At 44.4% G+C, this 14,588-nt stretch overlaps 2 protein-coding genes across 8 annotated transcripts in view; one reads left to right on the forward strand and one right to left on the reverse strand.

Moving 5' to 3' along the window:
* The window catches only part of PCNX4 (pecanex 4), a 25,446-nt gene extending 18,421 nt beyond the window's left edge, over nt 1–7,025 (forward strand). For all 7 annotated transcript variants that reach the window (XM_081858893.1, XM_081858894.1, XM_081858888.1 and 4 more), the window contains exons 10-12: nt 388–1,433; nt 3,100–3,286; nt 6,276–7,025. In XM_081858893.1, the coding sequence (XP_081715019.1) occupies nt 388–1,433; nt 3,100–3,286; nt 6,276–6,527 (1,485 nt within the window). In that variant the 3' untranslated portion in view covers nt 6,528–7,025. The remainder of the gene's footprint in view (nt 1–387; nt 1,434–3,099; nt 3,287–6,275) is intronic.
* Nucleotides 6,945–14,588, reverse strand: part of DHRS7 (dehydrogenase/reductase 7) — a 24,121-nt gene continuing 16,477 nt past the window's right edge. The window contains exons 5-7 of the mRNA XM_081865104.1: nt 12,735–12,857; nt 9,953–10,168; nt 6,945–8,793 (exon numbers count right to left, since the gene is read on the reverse strand). Of these exons, the coding sequence (XP_081721230.1) occupies nt 8,758–8,793; nt 9,953–10,168; nt 12,735–12,857 (375 nt within the window). The 3' untranslated portion in view covers nt 6,945–8,757. The remainder of the gene's footprint in view (nt 8,794–9,952; nt 10,169–12,734; nt 12,858–14,588) is intronic.

Raw genomic sequence — 14,588 nt, forward strand, 5'->3', positions numbered from 1 at the left:
TGTAAGACATTGCTTTCTGTCTCCCATTAAAGCTGAAGGGCTACATAGCGAGGGAGCCTGTAGCCCTCCAGATGTTGTGGCACTAAATTCCCACAGTTCTTGACCTTTGGATATGCTGGCTGGGCTGATGGGAGTTTTAGTATTGGGAGCGCTATGGGTTCCCCATCCCTACTCCATCCATATGTTTGTTGTGATGTCCAAATCAGGTGATTTTTGGTTAGCACTACCCTTAAAATGATGGCTTGAAGTGGGCCTGCAAAAACTATGATTGTGATGACCATCTAAACTGAGCTTTGTGTACTTGGATACCTAATCAGGGCTTTGTGTACTTGGATACCTAGTCAGGGCTTTTTTTACCTTTTTTCTTTTTGTCTGTTTGATTTTCAGGGGTTAGAATTGCAGGAAACCTCCTGCCATACCGCTGAAGCTCACAAAGTAGATGAAATGTTTGAGACAGCCTTCGAACACGAGGAGCACAGGAAGATCCTCTCCCTCAACCATCACTTTTTAAATATTTTAACACCTTGTTGTGTTCTTCCTGTGAAGCTCTATTCAGATGCCAGGAACGTGTTGTCTGGAATTATTGACTCGCCTGACAACCGGAGGCAGTTGAAAGACGATTTTCTGAAAAACCTCTTATGGGTGCTAGTCCAATACTGCTATAAGAAATCAGAAACGCACAGAACACATGAAAGAACACCCAAATCCAAGCATAAGTCGCCTTCAGTGGAGCCACCTGAAGTTTTAAGCAAGGCAATAGAAAGTCCAGACTCCTGGAAAAATGATGACCACCTCAGTGTGGAATCAATAGATGAGTGGACTGACGACAGCAACCTTTTTGATGATGAACCCAGCAAAAAAGGACCCAAAATGGCATCACGAGGAAGCACACCAAGGCCCTTCTTTTCTCTCCCAGGTTCAGTCGAAATACACACCAGAGACACCGAACTGCCAGAGGCACCCAGTGTCAATAAACTCTACAAACCTGTTGTCCTTGGTCTTCCTGCTGTAGACACTGGGGGAAAATGGGGCTTGGTGGATTTGCCCCCTGTTAAGTTTAGCAACTCTTATTCTGAGCTGTTAAGCATTCCCGAAGAGTGGAGAACTGTACCCTTACCTGTGGCCAAACTTTATGAAATGAAGCAGAAGTTCCCGGAAGACTGGTACCATTTTGTACTTCGCCAGCTGGACTTCTTCCACTTGAAGGAAAACCCTTCAAGTTTACTCGAGGACATCATTAAAGATGCTGCTTTGAAAGACTTGTACGTCAAGTGTGCCCTGTCCTGCTACATTGCCGTGTTTGGGTTAGACGATGTTCTTCCCTCGCCTGGCCACATATTCAGAGCCTACAATGGAGGCCTCCCCTGGTCGGTCTGTTTGGACTGGCTGGTGGCAAAGCAGGAGCTGTTTCAGTTGGCCCTAAAAGTGTTCAGGTAACCGTGGCAATAAACTGTTGAAATAAGGGCAGCAAAAGCGCAGCTAAGAAGCTCAAATCATATTTAGGACTGGCACCCTTTATCGGAAATTAAAACAAATGACCAGACTTTAACATTCAAAATCTTTACTTGCAGAAACTTATAGATGAATTAAAACATAATATTTACAGCCCTATGCTTCTCCAAGCACGGTCTTGCAGTCTGTTCTTCTAAGTTCCAAACAACTGCATTTTCCACTTTCTTGAGCTCAGCACTTTCAGCCTTCTGTATCTCAATTAGGCCATGCCTTACAGCTCCTATGAGAGATTTCCGCTTTTACCTTCTGTAGTTTTACCCTCTTTTTTTCCAAGTAGAGCATTACACTTTCCATTTTTAAGTTTGGAATAGAGTAGTTGCTTTGGAAGACTATAATCAGGCATCCGCACAACATGACCAGTCCAGCAAGGACTGGGCTTTATATACTAATAGTAACACCTTGAACTCGGCCTGTTATCTGTATTGCAATTGTTTCCAAGGTATCTTATGTTTATCACTTGTTTGCCTTCCTGGCCTCCTTTGGGAGGAAGAGCAGGATGTGAATTCAATAAACAGTGACTGGGGATGGGGTGATTTGCTTCTGCATTGGGTACTGGACTCCATTGCCCCCTCTCTGTGTTATTACATTGTTTTTTCTTTTACCTCCAAAAATGGGGTTTTTGGGGGAGCAGGAAAAATGGATTTGGGTTGCATTGGGCCTCCAGACTGGGCCTTAGCCACCCCTACTATAAAGTTGTGCATTCACATACAAACATACAGAGAGAGAGAGAGAGTAATAGTATTATGAGCCGAATCACTAATGTGCCACTCTGCACGTTCAGCATGGGTTATAGAGAATGCACATAATCTGTCCATGAAGAAACACTTGTGCACATTTCCTGGTCAGTACATACAGTCTTGAGCAAACCTTAAAAGAATGTGCATTTCTTTACTGGGGACACCATGGACTGCATAAATCTAGACTGTGCACTGGAGATAAAAACCAAGGGTGTGTCTCTTGGGGAAATGTACATGATTCCAGTATTCTTTGAGTGAGGTGGGACTCTGAAGTCACAAGGGCATCGTTAAAAGGCTCATGACCTGTTCTCAAGAGGCTCTGGCTTTTACATTTTAAGAAGCCATGAGTAAGAATGCTAATCAGGAAAAGTTATAGAATGGACTGCATGCTGAAGGGTGTCTTTTTTCTTTTACTTAAAACAGAACCATTCAGTAAATGAGTTGGTCAAGCCATGTGTGGCAGAGCAGCTGCAATCGCCCTCTGTGGCTGCTTGGATAGAAAGCTGTAATATATTTCTTCGAAAATTGGTTTTGATCCAGCAGCCCTCTTACCATCTAATGTGCAGTCTAGCCAAAGAGCGTTTAAAGGGTTTTTGCAGGAACTACTGGCCAGACAGGATAGGGAAACCATGAAGGCTGAATGAGCTACACGCAAGTAATTTGCTCCCCAAATCAGCAGATGCAGACATAACCTTATTGTGTGATTAATGCATGTTATGCTCATAATTAATCCTAGGCAAATCTAGCTGTGGCTTCAGCCACACACGAGTGTTCCCAGGGTGTCGTTATAGGCATTCTTTCTTATGTAGCTACACATTGTGCACTGGTCCTTACATGGTTTATCTTGCAGATACACAGTTAAGCTTTTGGTTGACCAAGCAAGTCTGGGACCAGTGGAAAGTTTCAAAGAGCTGCTAAGCTGTCTTGAAGAATATGAGAACGACTGGTACATTGGACTGGTGTCTGAAGAAAAGTGGCAACAAGCTGTTTTACGAGAAAAGCCATATCTTTTTTCCTTGGGGCATGACCCTAATATGGTAAGTGGCTTTTCTGTTTTTCATGCATGAATTTTGCTGCAAGGCACAAGAATGTTGCTTTTTTTTTTTTTTAAGGAGTGTTAATTAAAAACAGTTCAAAAGAACTTTTTAGACCCAATCAATGTGCTTGAATTAGATGTAGTTATTGGACAACGAATCCTTTAATTGAATCCAAAACTATGATTTGGCTGTTGTAACTGGCTTGGAGGCATGAAACAACCAATTTCTTTACTCAGTGAATAACCTTGTAAGGTATTTTATGGCCTTGGCTTGTATCCAAGGATGTTCCTCTGCTTCTGAAGGGCACTTTGACTCAGCAGATGTTTCCATCTGTGGAGTGGGTAGGGACACGCTCATTGTTAGGAACGTAGGACTATGTCATTACCAAGGAGGCAGGCTTAGTCGTTGTTTGAGGACCATCCCTGCCTCTGGGTCTGGTCCTGACCTGAAGGATACTGAATTCAGCAAGGGAAACCCACATGACCTGAAAGTGTTGCTGTGCAATGCCAGGTCAATGATGAATAAGACCACTGCCACCCATGACATGATTGTGGATGGAGAACTTGACCTGGCATGTGTGACAGTGACTTGGTTGGATGAAGCAGATGGGCCTGTCCTTGCCGCTGCTTGTCCACCAGGTTTCTCTTACCCACAGCAATCCAGGTCATGTGGGCGAGGTGTGTGTGTGTGTGTTGCAGTGATTTTTAGAAAATCACTAGTTTGCACCAGGTGTCCTATTGGGAAGACCCAGTTTTCTGAGTGCATGTTCTGGAAGTTGGGCAATAGGGGCAGTACAGAATTCCTTTTGGTGTACCAACCCCCCTGCTGCACCAAGGATTCCCTGCCTGAGCTGCTTCAGGTCGTGGTGGATGTGCTCCTGGAGACACCTAATTTGGTTGTCCTACCTAGGGGATTTTAACATCCATGCCAACATGAACTTACAAGGGGCTGATTGGGACATTGTGGAAAGCATGGCCTCCATGGGGCTCTCCCTAAATAAGTTTGGCCCATCTCATAGCTGTGGACATGCCTTAGACCTGGTGTTCACCTCTATGGATGTTGGTGATCTGGCACTAAGTAAAAGCAAAACAAAAGAAGTGCCATAGTCAGATCACTTCCTGGTGCAACTGGACTTCTCCATGACCCTTCCCCTCTGCAGGGAGGTGGGACTGATTTGGATGGTCTGCCCCCACCACTTAATAGATCCAAATGGCTTCCAGAGAGTGGTAGGGGGTGTTTTATCTCATGTTGATGGCCTTTCAGCTGTTTTCCTGGTGACCCACCAGAATGCAGAGTTAACCAGGGCTTTTGACTGTCTGGCTCTGAAGCGCCCTCCGATTGCTCCATGGTTTTCCCTGGAGATGAGGGTGATGAAACAACTGTTGAGATGGCTAGAGCGCCGGTGGCAGAAAACTCATTCTGAATCGGACTGGACACAGGTTAGAGCTCAACGTTGAGCCTACCAAATGGCGACGGTGAAGAGGACCTTCTTCACTGCCTCTATTGCAACTGCAGAAAACAGCAGCAGGAGACTCTTTCAGGTGGTTCGCAATCTATCGGAACCACCTTCAACACCAGAGCCTGGCCGGGACCCCAAGATCTCCTGCAATGCTTTTGCAAAGTTTTTTGCAGATAAAGTTGCTCAGATTCGGAAGGAGGTAGACTCCACTGTGGGAGCAGGGCTGGGGCAGGAGAGTGCTGGAGTCCTGTCTAGTTATGTTATATGGGATCAATTCCAATCTGTTACCTCTGAGGATGTGGGCAGGCTGCTTGGACGAGTGAAACCAACCACCTGTCTCCTTGATCCTTGCCCATCCTGGCTAATAAAAGCGAGCCAGGAAGGGCTGGGCGATGGGGTCTGCAGGGTGGTGAATGCTTCTCTCTGCGGGAGAGCCTTCCCAGACCCGCTGAAAGAGGCAGTCATTAAACCACTTTTTTAAAAAAACATCTTTAGACCTGGCCAATTATTGCCCAGTAAATCTTCCATTCTTGGGCCAAGGTGATTGAGCAGGTGGTTTCCGAGCACAATTGAAAGTGTTGGTGCTGACCTTTAAAGCCCTAAACGGCCTTGGCCCAGTATACCTGAAAGAGAGTGTCCACCCCCATTTTTCAACGCAGACACAGAGATCCAGCACTGAGGGCCTTCTGGCGGTTTCCTCACTATGAGAAGTGAGGTTACAGGGAACCAGGCAGAGGGCCTTCTCAGTAGTGGCGCCTGCCCTGTGGAACACCCTCCCATCAGATGTCAAGGAAATAAGCAACTCTCCTACTTTTAAAAGACATCTGAAGGCAGTCCTGTTTAGGGTTTAGTAATGTTTAATTTTTTTTTAATATTCGATTGGGAGCCACCCAGAGTGGCTGGGGAAACCCAGCCAGATGGGTGGGGTATAAATAATTTATTATTATTATTATTATTATTATTATTATTATTATTATTATTAATGCTTTATATAGAGTTTGGTCTGCCTAGCTCAGTAGTGTGTACACCGACTAGAAGTGGCTCTCCAGGGTTTGACATTCGCAACACTACCTAGAGATCTTGGGAGTTGAACGAGCGGCCTTCTGCATGCAAAGCAGATGCTCTACCGTTGAGCTATGGTCCTTCATTCTGCAACCCCGTCACCATCTCCCACACTACTTTGAAGTGTCCCCCACCCTAAACTCTAGAATATTTGATTGGCCTTCCTCCCCATTCCAACGACAAGCCTCTGATGGGTCAGAATCTGCTGTCAGCAATACACAAGAGCGCTGATTTCCCACATACAGTGGACGCTCGGGTTGCAAATGTGATCCGTGTGGGAGGTACATTCGCAACCTGCATTGTTCGCAACCTGCAGTGCCGCGTCTGCGCACGCATGGGTTGCGATTGTGCGCATGCGCAAAGTGCAATTTCGTGTTTTGGCGCAAGCGCCAAAACCCAGAAGTAACGTGGTGCGCAACCCAAAGCATCTGTAATCTGAGGTATAACTGTATGTGCCTTGTCTTTCAGGGAGTTTATACCAGCAGAGTCCTCACCCTTCAGGAATTCCTAGTGCAAGTGGGGAAACTGAACAGCGAAGCTGTTAGAGGGCAGTGGGCAAACCTTTCTTGGGAGCTGCTCTACGCCACCAACGACGACGAGGAACGCTACAGTATCCAAGCTCATCCTGTCCTCTTGAGGAACCTGACCATACAAGCAGCAGATCCTCCGCTGGGCTACCCAGTTTATTCCTGTGAACCTCTCCATGTACCTTTGCTCTAGAACTTGACCCTTGGCCCTTTGGTTTCCTAAAGAAAAACTGCATTAATTTTCTTGACTCTTGCAGCAAGGAAAACTTAAGTTGCCAAAGATGTCAGTGGCAGCAGAAGAGGCCGGGTTTTTTTGGCAGGAATATTATGAACGTGTCTCTTTCAGCCCCAGTGATGTCTGAACCTCTGATCCTTGTTGGGCTGATGGAGGGAGATGCTGGGAGAAGACTTAAAAGCAGGCAGTAAGCTCATTGATGTATTCTGCGAGGTTGTTGTTTTTTTAAATGAAAAATCAGTAGCTTGACAGGTGACTTGCATTAGAAGGCAGGTCACAGCTTACGTACTTTGAAACCACAGGTTAGTACAAAAATGTACATAGGATGAAAGCTTTCCCCCCCGATTTTGAAAGACCACACTTGGATTTTATCACTTGTTTATATTGTATAGCTTTATTTGCATTGTCAAAGCAATACTTGAAGAAACACTCAATAATACATCTGTTCAGCCTGCAGCGAGTTCTTTTCAAATATAGCAAGTCGGATACTCTTACTTTGGTGCAAACAGTCTCATGGTGCAATAAGCCTGGCAAGTGGAAAAGCTTGCTCTGCTAATGTGCCCATCTCTAGATAACACTGAAATCATTGGGACCAAAATTCCTATAAGCAAGGAGAGGTTTGAAACCCATGTTTTTACCTGTACCCTGCAAGGTGAAAAAACAAATCTCATGTAATATTTCCTGCCTCAGAGTGCTTTAGAATGACTGCTGTAGAACATGGAACTGAACATCTGGATTTCTGAGGGGTAGAAAAGGCCTTCCGACCTCGTTTTGCTTCGTTTTAGCATTAGTTTGAATTGTCCTTTAACTTTCAGTATCTTCCCATCCTGCTCTTCCACTTACATTTTGGCATGAGACTTACTAGGTGTCCCATTTAAGCCAAAGCACAAAGGAGGCTTCAAAGGCAACCCAAACCACCCGCCCCCTTTCATGCAATCTCTCTCCTCCCCCTTCCTTCCTGCACACCCACAGAAAGGAGCTCTGAAATTTCTGCTTCTAATTAACAGCAGCTTGCCGCGTTGTTTGAACGGCTAGCCTTGATGATGAAAAGCAGAAAGAAGCCAGCTTCAATGCGTAAGCTTGTGAACCTTTGTTTTTGCTAACTATAATCCAAGTTTTTACTAACTATAATCAAGCCATGTTTAAGGTTCATTTGAATTAATCTTTTTAATTTGAAGCAGCTTCGGATCTCGTCGCCACACGGGAGAAAGCCAGGCTAAAAGTCAACATTAGATCTAACTGCTGCCAAAGTACTTTTCTTTATAAATGTAAATATAGCGAAAACCACTTTAAGAACACAGCACTGTCTTAGTAGCATTCAGTAAGAGAATGGAGGTGGTAGATAAAAGCTTGGTCCTTTTTGTGTACCTGCAGGTCCCACTATCCAAACGCTTGTTATGCAAAAAATCATCTAAAAACAAGGAATTAGTACCCAAACCTCATTATACACACTGCAGATTCAGATATCCAAACAGCCAGACCTGTTTAAACAAATAAGCAGCCTTAAATGGGCCTTACTTATTTGTGTTTTGCTGGGGTAGATAGCAGCCATTTCACCAGAACAAGGCAGGAAGGGGGATTGGACAACTAGAGAGAGCTTTCCCACCCCCCTTCCTTGTTTGCCTTTCGCAAGCTTTCAGAGGGTTTTCCAGTGTCCCTGCCCCCTCCAATCATTTTGAGGTGAAAATTCCATGGTCAGGAACACATTAGAAATTTCCCCATAGGAATCAATGGAAATGGCTGACTTTATGCAAGCGCTCGCCTAACAAACGTTTTCCTGAGAGTGCATTGTTTGGAGAGAGAGACACCTGCATATATTAACATTCTTTTTCGTATCCTGAGGTCTTGAAATGAAGCAAGATGCAAAAACAGTAAATGAGTCACTAAAGACATTAAGGCAGGGCCTGAGAAGACACTGGGATGGGGTGTAGATTTGAATGGTCCCCCTAGCACACAGCAGAAGATAGCACCATGAAAGGCCAGGTAGTAAAGGTTTTTGGTGGCTAACCACACTACAGTATCAACAAGCGTTATAAAATCATTTTTTATTCAAGAGACTATAGTGGAACAGGTATGGGTTACGTATTATAACGTCATTCCTTATCCTCAAAAAAGAATGTGTACTTAAAGCAGGGGTTCTTCCTCCTCCTTATGCTGGTATTGGTGAAAAGGAGAACGTAATGCTCCTTTAAGAAGATTTTTTGTAGTAAGAAATATCAGCGTCCTGCAATGAACAAAAAGCACAACTTAGTCCAGACTGCTCTTAATTTCATTTATACTTAAGTATACCCGAAGGAGAGGCCCTGTATACCTGAAGAAGCATCTCCACCCCCATTGTTCAGCGCGGACACTGAGGTCCACTTCCGAGGGCCTTCTGGTGGTTCCCTGACTGCAAGAAGTGAGGTTACAGGGAACCAGACAGAGGGCCTTCTCAGCAGTGGCGCTCACCCCGTGGAATACCCTCCCATCAGATGCCAAGGAGATAAATATACAGCTTTTATAAGCTGGTCTCTGATCGTAATAAATTATCTATCTACAGCTTTTAGAAGGCACCTGAAGACAGCCCTGCATAGGGAAGTTTTTAATGTTTGATTAAATATTTAAAATGTTATTATGCTTTTATATTTGTTGGAAGCCACCCAGAGTGCCTGGGGCAACCCAATCAGTTGGGTGGGTTACAGAGAACAAAAACATTTTTTTAACACTCCTCCAACTGGGCTGTAGGAAAGAGGACCACTTTCACTGCCTAACAGCTTTAATGCATCATGGGATTAAGAGAGCATAATTTGAGGAAGGATCCAAAGAGTTGGGCCAGAGCTTTTGCCACTACTTGCCCCTCCCCTCTTCCTCCCCATACAGCTTTTGAAAATACACTCTGGGAACCTGAATGAATATTGCAAAGGCAGAGATGTGAGAGGATGCCTTTTGTTCTGATCTTGCTTCTTCCACCTCTTCTGGCAAACAGCATGAAACCAGATCCTGCTTATTTCTCATTTTAAAACCCTCCAATAAAAACAGGCTGATCTGAACACTTTGGCCCATATAGAAGATGAACACAAGCAGCCCACAAAGTGGGTTGAGACAATGCATTGCAAGGGGGCAAATGAAGACGGGGTCATACGCCACTCAGCCTTCAAAGCGCTTCAACACACATTTTTTTCTGGCTGAATAGGCTAGAGCAGTTTCCCAATCTTGGGTATCTCTAGCTGTTGCTGGACTACAAGTCCCATCATCCTTAGGCCAGGGATGAAGTCCCAACATCCCTAGTGGCCAGGGGTGATGGGACTTGTAGTCCGAAAACAGCAGGAGGAGACCCAAGTTTGCGAAACCCTGGGCTAGAGTGATAACGGAACATAAGAGCAGCTTTTGCTTGAAGGACGTACCTCTCCTCTTTTGAAATTCTCAATTCGCTTCTTCCCTAGGCGGTTCAACAACCACCATGCCCAGGTAGGTGTGTATTGCCAGAGGTAACAGACTGCCAGGTATGGATGGTCGCTGACCCAGGCTTCCTTTATATCGTTAGCCATGCTGATCAATGTTAGTCGCACGCAACGGCTGGTTTCCATTTTGTGAGACTGATCCCCAACGTTTGCATTTGCCTGGATGGGAAAGCAGGGCGTTAGGGAAGAGAGTAAGCTGGAGAGGGAGCATTCTATCTCCCGAGGATCACAGAGTGGTTTGCCGCATAAGATCTTTCTTTTTTAATTATTTGCCGTATTTTTTGCTCTATAAGACGCACCAGACCATAAGATGCATCTAGTTTTTGGAGGAGGAAAACAAGAAAAAAAATATTCTGAATCTCAGAAGCCAGAACAGCAAGAGGGATCGCTGCTCAGTGAAAGCAGCAATCCCTCTTGCTGTTCTGGCTTCTGGGTTAGCTGGGCAGCCTGCATTCGCTCCATAACACACACACACATTTCCCCTTACTTTTTAGGAGGGAAAAAGTGAGTCTTATAGAGCAAAAAATACGTTATTTGATTTTTCAGATTGCCGTTTTACAACCACATATACAACATTAAACTTAAAAGCAAGATTCCATAGAATCTCCTGAACATCCCTCCTCCCCTTTGTGGGTCCTATTGTTAGTCATTTCCTCCTGCATCTTTTATAATTATCCAAATATTTTACATCTCCATTTTGTCCAAAATTCACCAGTAAACTGCAAGTGTTATTCCAATCCTACTAACCGTTTTAACTGTTTACAGTGGTTTTTAAGATAAATTATAATTCCCGCCCCCCTTACAGTGTAAGATCTAACTGGCCAGGCCAGATAGGTTTGGCACACCTGTGCCAGGTGTGAGCTAGGAGGCAGGTGAGCTGGATGGGAATTGGCCCATGCTGCCCCCAAGGTGGAGGCATTGATACAACCATATCAGCGTAAAAGGGACACAGTTCAATATGCCAGTCCACTTTCAGAAGGCTGTATCTGTGCTAAGAGTAGAAAATGTGGCATTTTGCCCTTGCCCATTTATGCTGCGTTTTAATCAAGCAATGACTCACAGTACACCCGATGAATTTATTACAGTGACCACATTTGGACAATCTTATCTTTGTCGTGTTTAATAGATGGACTGGTATGATTGTTTAAGTGTACTTTTTTGCTTTCTTTGCGTCTTAAATTGTTTTGACCTGCCCTGAGATCGCTAATGGTGAGGGGCGGAATGTAAATCTTTATAAAACAAACAATCTCTCATCTTAGTAAGCAAAGATCTGGTTTTTATGTTCCCATCGTAAACAAAGGGGCTGTGTGCTTGCTCAGCAAGGCTTGTTCATCTTTCTAACAAAGCCTGTGTGTGTGATGTATCTTTGAAGGCAACCCCTAGGACACGGTTAAGGAATCTCTGATGCCTTAGACATTGTTGTACTCCCAACTCCCATAATCTCTGTGTTCCCATCCCTGCCTTAGTGGGAGGGGGGCGCAGTGTGGAGACCTGGGGCCTAAAAGCCGGGGAGATTTCTGGACAGCCGAAAGGGGTGTCAAGTATTCATGGGAAGAATTATGCTGAGTTTGGGGCAGGGGCTTATGAGGAAAGAGGCCTAGATTGTGTGACTCCGAGTTAATAGAAAAAGCTGTTCCCCTAAACTGGATCACTATCTTATGAGCAGCTTGAGTAGGCCACAAAGCTACCTTAACAATGTCCTGGCTTATTTGAGCTGAGATATTATTGTCTGAAAAGGCTTGGTACGAACTCTTTCAGGCCTACTTATCTGGACAGTGTTCCGGCACATTAATCATAAATTCAGTCACTGCGAGCGATTGGTGCTCCGTTGCATTTTAAGAAGAAGCAGCTTTGCAGCCTGAAAGTTTCTTGCTTTTAAAAAACAAAAGTGGATGAGAGGCCAGCCAGAGCAATTTGGATTTACGGGCTATGACTACATAAGAGTTTGGCCATGCCAGAGGATTACAGAATAGCCAGCGAGACAAAAGAAGATCTGTGCAAGCGGCAAACCAGAGTTGCCCCTGTGAAGGCTACTGTGTTTGGCCTTTCAAAACCCACTCCTTTTAAAAAAAAAAAAAAACATAGATGGGACACAAAATTCAGCACCGCACAGAACACTTGACAAAAACACAAAACTCCCCCTAGCATGGAGTTGTATTTGGAGAGCATCGCATTGGCTAGACTAAGCTTGTTCTAGACTTGCAAGTTTCCTATATGTGTAGGCACCTTTGGGGGGGAAATGTGGGGGAGCATTCGGAGACATGATTGCCCCACCCGTGTCCTGAAGTGGTACAGTCCCAGGACGGCTGTACCTTCTTTACCTGGAAGGTGTCAGACAAGATGCTGCGGGTCTTTTTTTAAAAAATATTTTATTTCCATTGTGCTTCCAAGGAGGATAATATGAAGCCACCTAGAGACTGGAATCCATTCATGAAGAACCTTGTGTGATTTTGTTGTTGTTGTTCTGGCTTCGATTAATAAGCGGTGAGTTACTAATTTATGAGGAATAACGTTTTGCGGTGCAATCCTAACCATGTCTGCTCAGAGGTTAGTCCTATTCAGTTCAATGAGGCTTTTAGGTTAAACTACTTAATAAACTAGCTTTATAAATATTTAGTGACAACTCTAGGTGATATCCAACTCTGCACACAGCAGATTTCTTTGATTTCACGGCCTCTTCTAATCCCAGTTAACACAGTCCTTTAATCACCTCAACCTCTCTTACCTTTGCAATATCTTCAGTGAAGACGTTTTGTATGATCTGTGACTGCACAGGCCCCGGGCAGATGTTAATTATACTTATCCCAGGATAATCAGTGAGTTCAGGTCGGAGAGAGTTGAAGAAACCCTGGGAAACAACAAGAGCCTGACAGTTAAAAGTACAGTGGTGCCTCGCAAGACGAAATTAATCCGTTCCGTGAGGCTCTTCGTATAGCGGTTTTTTCATCTTGTGAAGCAAGCCCATTGACAGCTTAGCGGATTAGCGCTATTAGCGGTTTAGCGGCTTTTAGCGGATCAGCTGATAAGCGGCTTAGCAGCTTAGGAAAAGGGGGGAAAGGGGGAAAAACCCGCAGGAACTCGCAAGACATTTCGTCTTGTGAAGCCCATAGGGAAATTCATTTTGCGAAGCGCCTCCAAAACGGAAAACTCTTTCGTCTAGCGGGTTTTCCGTCTTGCGAGGCGTTCGTCTTGCGGGGCACCACTGTACCAGCTTTCTTCCCCCAAGCTCAAACAGAACGGAATCTCTTAGATAACCTGCTGTTTAGGGAACATCGACCTCCTGCGCTACTTAACATCCCTTTAGATAATGATACCCCATGGCCCCCAACATCTGAAACTGAAATCACTTCGTTAATTCTACAAATGAAATCTGGCAAAGCCCCAGGAAGTGATTTCATTGTTGCTGAACTTCTGAAAGCGCAAATAAACTGGTGGGCCCCGGTTCTTGCAAATCTATTCTCATATATAGATAAGACAACCGAAATCCCTAAAGATTGGGGACTGGCTATAATTGTTCCTATATTTAAAAAGGGCAACCCCTCTGATCCATCTAATTATAGACCAATTAGTCTTCTGAATGTGATCTGCAAACTTTATACAAAACACCTATGCCTAAAATTGTGTGAATGGTTAGACCATAATGATTTGCTAGAAATTGAACAAGCAGGATTTACATCTGGACGTTCCACCATTGATCACTGCTTAGTGTTAGATTATTTTGTTTATAAGTATGTGAAACATTGGAAAAAGTCATTGTATGCGGCCTTTGTGGACCTAAAGGCAGCATTTGATTCTGTATCCAGGGGTAGGCTCTGGGCCAAATTGGCCAATATGGGTATTAACAGAAGGTTATTACTTCTGATGATCAAGCTTCATGAGAACAATACCCTCCAGATAAGAGTCGCACAGGACGGCAGACTCTCTAGAGAAATCCCAGTCCATAGAGGAGTCAGACAAGGATGTCTATTAGCCCCATTTTTATTTAACATCTATGTTAACTCCCTGGTCACATGTTGCCGTGAAATCGAAACCCATCCCCCCGTGTTCTCTAACGGCAGAAAAGTACCAGTTTTAATGTATGCGGATGACGCTGTTCTTCTCTCTCAAACCAAAGTGGGCTTGAAACGTTCCTTAGGAAAGTTTAGTGACCAATGTAACACTGAGCTGTTAACAATTAACTTTGCCAAAACCAAAATTGTACATTTTAACCGCTCCTTCAGGAAAGATAATTGGAGCGTAAAGGGAAACGCCATTGAACAGACTAAGATCTTCCAATACCTAGGCATTACGTTCTCTTATAATGCCAAATTGTCAACACACCTGACCACATCAGCTATATCAGCAGGAAGAAGTGCAAATGCCATCCTTAGATTATTCAGAAGGAAAGGAGCTGGCTTCCTCCCGATGGCCCTTAAAGTTTTCCAGGCAAAATCGTTAGCCCAACTCCTGTATGGCTCTCAAATTAGCCCTTCTACCAACCTCAAGACCCTTGAAACAGTACAATCAAAATTCTTAAGATCATTATTTGCTACCCCAAAGTGTACACCTAATGCAGTCTTAAGGCAAGAGGCAGGACTGC

Source organism: Podarcis erhardii (assembly GCF_964252035.2).
Source record: "Podarcis erhardii genome assembly, chromosome: 1".
NCBI lineage: Eukaryota > Metazoa > Chordata > Lepidosauria > Squamata > Lacertidae > Podarcis > Podarcis erhardii.